At 39.9% G+C, this 6,873-nt stretch overlaps 1 protein-coding gene across 1 annotated transcript; it reads left to right on the forward strand.

The window, feature by feature from the left end:
- Positions 1 to 239: 239 nt before the first annotated feature.
- On the forward strand, positions 240 to 6,067 carry LOC139282733 (eukaryotic translation initiation factor 4E type 3-like). The gene is made up of 7 exons (XM_070902579.1): positions 240 to 493; positions 1,744 to 1,816; positions 2,799 to 2,893; positions 3,537 to 3,597; positions 3,705 to 3,771; positions 3,920 to 4,075; positions 4,645 to 6,067. Exons 1-7 carry the CDS (start codon positions 309 to 311, stop codon positions 4,689 to 4,691), a joined length of 684 nt encoding a protein of 227 aa, XP_070758680.1. The 5' UTR covers positions 240 to 308; the 3' UTR covers positions 4,692 to 6,067.
- Positions 6,068 to 6,873: the final 806 nt, after the last annotated feature.

A 6,873-nucleotide genomic window follows, 5' to 3' on the forward strand; every position in this document is an offset into this window, starting at 1 on the left:
AGCCTGGTAGTTTAATATATTTAGCCATAAATCTGTAGGAGCATTTATCTAGTCTACTTCCACGATGGAGCGAGATGCTGTTGGGATATGAAAAACCAGGCAGAGTGAGATCTCTTCGTCTTTTTCCTGCTCTCTGGGATGGACCAACCGCGACGTTTCTGCCCAGTGACGCAGATACGTCACCAGTCGGTGGGCGGAAAAAGCGGCAGTGTGTGTCTCAGTATCTGGAGATAAAGCCAAAACCGGGTGTTTTTATTAAGGACATTCATACAGCGGGGCATAAAAGCATTAGCTCTCCGCGCCCGGAAATGGCGGTTCCTGTGGGTCAGACAGGTCTACAGATGGACAGGGGCGCCCTGAGCGGCCAGACAGTTTCCTCTGAGAACAACATTGACATCGACGAGAAGGAGTTGGAGAAAATCACAAAGAAACACCGAGAAGACGACACGACAACGCTGCCTTTGCATTCACCTTGGACGTTTTGGCTGGACAGGTAACATTTGTCCCCTCTTCCGGGTTGTCTGCGAGTTTTAGAGAGACCAGGACGAGCGGGAGTGAAGGGGGTGGGTGTGGGTGGGGGTGGTGGGGGTTAAAATTCAGGGCCACAGCTTTCTGCAGGCCTCCCCGGAGCAAATGTAGCGGGAGACTGTTTGCGTTTAACACGACCTTCTTCTGTTTACGTCCCGTGCGCCACGGAAAAGTTGTGGTTGTCGCGGCTACGTTGTTATCCAAGGCAATGGCTCTTACGTAAACACGGCGGACGTGTAGTCGGTTTGTTGTTGTATTGAAACACGCACTTCCAAGTTAGTTTTAGCTCTGCCTCCCAGCAGGGGAGCCTGAGAGGGTTCGGGCTGAAACTGAAGCTGTTTTTCCAATTTCCACTGAAAGAATACCGCCTTTACCTTTTCCAATAGCCACACATGTAGGATGCTGTAGATGCAATACTGTAATACGTTGGACTTTCTTATCAAAATAAGAGCCTCTGGTGTCTCTTGCCTGGCGAGTAATTATGAGACTATGGGAATGCTGCCTGTCACGTTCGCTTTGTTTATTGTTTTATAGTTTGCCTCGGAGCAAAGGTTTCTGGATGACACTGAGAGTTAACTAGCTGTCTTTTATGCTCAACGTGTTGACTTGAAACACTAATGAGTAAAAAGCCTGAAAGTTTTTTTTTTTTTAAAAAGACTTAAGAATCCCCAGACCACAGACCCCATTAAGACTGAAACCATTATAATCAACTTAACGTCTTAGTCCATCAGAAAGTGACAAGTATTCTCTGGTTCCAGCCTCTCAGATGCATGTTGTTTAATATTATCTTAAACAGAACACATTTGGGTTTTTGGATTATTGGTCAAAAAGCCCTGTGAAGATGTCACATTGGGCTCTCAGAAGTTGGCGATGGGCATTTTCTTTTACTATTTGAATAGAAAAAACAATCGACAGTTGAATCAGTAATGAAATTAATTGTTAGTTGAAGCCCTTATTAAGATTGGTGTCTGTAAAATGTAGGTACATCTAGCGCTGTTGTTGGGGCTGTTTAATCAAAAACTAGTTTGGAATATGAATGATGAACTTTCAAAAGTGCACGCCTAAAGAAACTATGGTTCAAAAAAAAAAAAGTGAAAATTAAAACCCAAAACAAAACACTACCCTCCATGACCCTCCATGTTTTGGCAGCGTGTCTCTTTCCGTGCCCTGTGGCTGTATCATTACTGTCAAAACAGTTTTCACTTGTTCTTCCAGGTCACTGCCAGGCACGACGGCTGCAGAATGTGAATCCAACCTGAAGAAGATCTACACCGTGCAAACCGTTCAGGTGAGATTTGGTGTTTAAAGAGCCCCATCATCTTAAGAGCAACGAGATCCAATGCGTGACTTGACTAAGGGTCGAATTCGCCTGAGAAGAGCTTCCTTGGTGCACGGGAATGGGCAGTTCATTGGCACTTAAAGCGACAGGAGGCACAGTTGGGGGGGTCCGGGGGTCTACTCTACACTGTATGATGCAGTGCGTACATCACTGCCTTTAGATATGATGCGCTGATGGCTTGTATTACATTAAGGAAAAGTCAGCGTATTGTTGTCATGGGAACTTTAAATGAAAGTAAACTAAGCATAAGGCTTGTCCCGTCATCACCAGATTCCCGAGCTCAAGATTGAAACTTGCTGTCTGTCAAGTACAAATATTTGAATATAAAGATGGGCATTATAGAACAGCCAAACCTAAGCTAGGAGTTTTGTTTGCATCGCTCATTATTTTGTAAACGTAGAAGTGAAAGTTTCAGTTTCAACAAGCTGAGACACACAAAATACAGCGAGTCAAACTCTTCGATTATATATATATGAATATGTTCATTCTTCTGATTGGGACATTCAAGCTAAAATTCAAAGCTCGTTTTTTTTGCCCTCTGCAACATTTCAACTGGTTTAGAGCACTGATGGTGGAGTATATGGTTCGAGGGACGTCTGCCATAACAATAATAAAACCTGGAAAATACACTGACAAGCAAAGTGTTATAAATCTGGGCTCATGTTTGATTTGATGTGCGAAAGTACAAACAACTTGTAAAATGCTTTGCTTTTAGCATGGTGGCTCTTTTTGCATTTGGCTTTATTGTCACTTTCAATATACTGTCGTGTTGTCATCAAAATAAATAAATAAATACAAACTGGATGAATAGCAGATGAAATTCTGCAGTTGTATCACAGTATAACGGTAACTTTCTCTAGGAGCTTTAAGAAAGCAATGCAGTGCTTTTCAACATGTTGTAGGCGTCACCTATCTGCCTTTCTGTTTGCAGATGTTCTGGAGCGTATACAACAACATCCCTCCAGTCACGGCCCTGCCTATGAGATGTAGCTATCATTTAATGCGTGGAGAACGGAGGCCACTGTGGTGAGTCTGTTATTGTAAATATTAAAGGGGGCAGATTGGGACTCTTGCTCATGCAGTAGATGCCATGTAATGTAGTGACTGTAATACAAATTTTCCTCCAGTTGCTTTGGAAAAACTGTAATAATTACTTTAAATGGATGTAAAATATATTTATTATGACATTGTTATGTTTTGGAATCATTACATCGTTGTTATTATTATTATTATAAGACCAATAGTTAAACATGTTAGACAATAATTGCATATTAAAGCTTGCTTTTGGAGTTTCTGACCTTTAGTAGTGCTATGGAGCAGTTTTGTGTGGGTGCCTGTTTAATTTTTTACTTGTGCACATACACGAGGGTTAGTTGGGTTAGTTAGGTTAGGGCTGCACGATTATGGCCAAAATGATGAGCCCAATTATTTTGATCAATATTGAGATCACGATTATTCATCACAATTGATTCTAGAGAAAAATATATTTATTGCACTTTCACATTCAAATAAACAGAGCACTGCTTTCACTTCCACGTTGTGCTACATCCCTGCTGATGTAAAAATCTTTGCATCAAAATAAGACTTTAGTAAAATATGTATTTAATGTAAAACTGCAGGTGCATATTATGGTGAGTATCAATTCATTTTTTCTCCTTCACACCAACAGGGAAGAAGAAAGCAATGCCAAAGGGGGAGTATGGAAGATGAAAATACCAAAAGAAAGCGCTGTGGGTGTTTGTGCTCAGTTCATCTACTTTTCACATGTCGATATCACGTTATAATATAAATATCTCAATTATTAATTGGCTCCTCTGTGTTCTTCTTCTTGTTTCAGTCTGCAGTTTGGAAAGAACTCTTACTTGCTACTATTGGGGAGCAGTTTGCGGATTACTGTGCCTCAGGTGAGCTACGGCTCGATATTTTATGTTCATGTTTTCAGGAGAAGAAGTGATATTCCTCCCTGATGAAAGAAATATGCCCTTTCCCAGCGTAGCAATCGAATAGCTGAGTATTTGTTCACTGTCTGTTCTGTTTCCTTGTATTTTCCAGATGACGAGGTTGTTGGCGTCAGTGTTAGCGTTCGAGACCGGGAAGATGTTGTACAAATCTGGAATAGAGATGCATCTCTTGCTAACGAAGCGAATATCTTGGGGAAAGTCTATGAGCTACTCCCGCACGTATCTTTTAAAGCTGTTTTTTATAAGTGTAAGTATTTTATTTTTCTACTTTTGGATGTAGAAATGGGAATGAGATGAAGCTTTACAGATGCCTTGTCAGAATCTACTGTGTATCATTAATCAAGTCAGACTGTTGGGGGGGGGGGGCGGGGGCTATGCATACCTTTTTGAAGGACGTAGTTCCAAGCAGAGCATGTAATCATGCCAGAGGATAATTTAAGGAGTGTACATGGCTGTCGGCTAATCGGGGCTGTACTGACATTGCAGAAAAGACATCAAGACAAATGACCCATATACCTGCTCCACATAGCACATTCACGTAGGCCAGTCTTGTCACTACATGTTAAATATTTGCTCCCCAGATTGTAATGAGCTACAATGTAAAGTCATTAGGTTAGATTGCGTAGTTTGAACTGCTTAGCCTGATGGTCAGAGAAGGATTTTGTAGACTCGTTATTCCAGTTTTTAAATGTTGAGGCTACGCTTTATTTATATTTAAAAACAAACAAAAAAAAAGTCATTCTGAAGTCAATGTCCAAATGTAAAATGATCTTTTGTCATGTGTGCACTCACCATATATCACTTTGACTTTTGCAGCTCACATGGAACATCATGCCTTTGAAGGAGGACGCTCAAGACATTAGATTGCAAAGCACTATTTTTTTTTAAATTTTAACCTGAACTCTGTACCTGCCTTGGCGTAAAGGCGCTGTCCACCAACTAATCGAGGATATTATTTTGCATTCAACAAGGAAATGTTATCAATATATTTTTTATAACTTTTAATGACCGATGCCTTGTTTCATTTTTTGTTTTGGTGTAGGTCCTAAAGCTCTGAAGAAAGCTCAGAGAATGTGTATCCAGCGTAAATCTCATCCACAGTTCATTCGTTCATGTTGTTTTTGACTTCCTCCTATACTGAACCGCACTGTCACGGTCCTGTCCCCTGCACGGCCTGTGGACCTCACAATATATTCCTGGTATAGGGGTAACAGCGACATAATCTGGTGTGTTTTTTAACTGTTCGATGTATAAGATATCTCAAGTCATATCATGTTTTAATTAAGCCAGCTTATTCAGTGCCAAAGCACGCCTCTGCCGTTTAAGAAGTTTCTATGCTCGTGGTGTCGTTATTCAGCTGGAGTTGTTTTCCACTTCTGAGGATAGAGTGAATGTCCCATTTGGTTTCTTGAAACGTCATCAACTGTACATCAAACTTAAATCAGGGTAACACTTGGAAATATTGCACATGACTACCTATTCCAATCACAGTGTCCCACAGTTATGAAGCCATCACAGGGAATCAGAGCGCATCCCAGCACAGACATGGCCCTAAGAAACTCAAGATTCGGTTTCATGAGATGTTTTTTTTTTTGTTTAAGAGCAAAACCCACACTGAAAGGTGCCTCTTTGAATGTTCTCAGCCGCGCCACATTTGACATTTCTCTCAATACACGTGTTGAAAGTAGACCCTCTGCTCTCCTAAATGGAGTCACGGATTGTTTCGTGTATTAGAGAGAGACACTGCACATTTTTGTTCTCAGCTAGTGGTGCTCCTTAGTACTTGTCTGTACTCGTTTCCCATACCAATACATCTAGTTGTCTTACTGGACTGTGTCCTTGTAACCAGAACACACAGGGATTTTTTTTCCGTAAGAAAAAGTCAAATAAGACAGATGTGAGTTTCAGTAGTCATTGAGTCAATGTAGACTGCTGCTTCAAAGAAAAGTACTCTTTAACCTGTAAGTTATACACCTCTGATCATGTCCATAATGATAAATACCACCACAATTAATGGGGGAAATAAAGGGATCAGATCCCAGTCTGAGTTCCCTTCACTAACACACTTAACATACTATTGCTTTATGGCAGTGCAGGCTACAGTAAACTGAGTGCTTCTGGTATTATCGTATGTCACACCACTTTTATAGTTCCACTTTGGACTGGTTGATAAGTTAGTCAGAAGGGGATTTCCTTTTGTAAACATGATTTTTGCAGTGACATGATGTGACAAATGAAATAAAATGGAAATGAAAATACAATTCTTATCATCTGTGTTTCTTCTTGCACAGTATTGTCATACAGTACCTAAATGCCAAGCCATCTAGTGCTGATCAATCACATGTAAGTGTAGCAGTTGCACAGTATACTCATATATATAGTCAGTGTAGGATAAGAGTTCCTGAAAAGATCTTGAATTAGATCTTTTTCAATGTTTATTCTTACAAAGTCTTAGTTTTAACTATGAAAAGTCTTACATTTTGAGATGATGCGTATCTTATGTGAAATCACGTCGACGCATATGATTTAACATATTTAAATATTCAATCAGTTCTATGGTGTTTTTTCGCCACAATTTTAGTGTAACCTGCTGTATGTTTAGACCCACTGCAGTACTCCAGACCACACCATTGATGACCTCCTCACCCTGGATGTTTAAAACCAGTGTGTTGCCTCAGGCGATCACATTTAACTATAAAACAGCGGAATTAAAAAGTTCTGTGTGCTGTGCGTAGTCTTGGAATAAGACTGTTGACCCTGTTCTGGAGTCTCACTCTTCACTTGTCTGTTTGTAGGCCTGTCTGTAGTTTATATATGTGCATTTGGGCCGGGCAATAATATTGTATTATGTATTACTTTATTTTACCTATTAACTTAAATGTCAAAATTAAGGATTTCAAGCAAATTGTAACTAAAAGCTACCAAAACTGTGCATTGCATTAAACATGTATTAACAATTATTATATTTTGATCATTTGGTGTGATTTTGCATATGTTTTATATTGAGATACATATTAATATTAGAACAATGTCATATTAATATTG

This window comes from Enoplosus armatus, chromosome 3 (assembly GCF_043641665.1).
Source record: "Enoplosus armatus isolate fEnoArm2 chromosome 3, fEnoArm2.hap1, whole genome shotgun sequence".
Classification (NCBI taxonomy): domain Eukaryota; kingdom Metazoa; phylum Chordata; class Actinopteri; order Centrarchiformes; family Enoplosidae; genus Enoplosus; species Enoplosus armatus.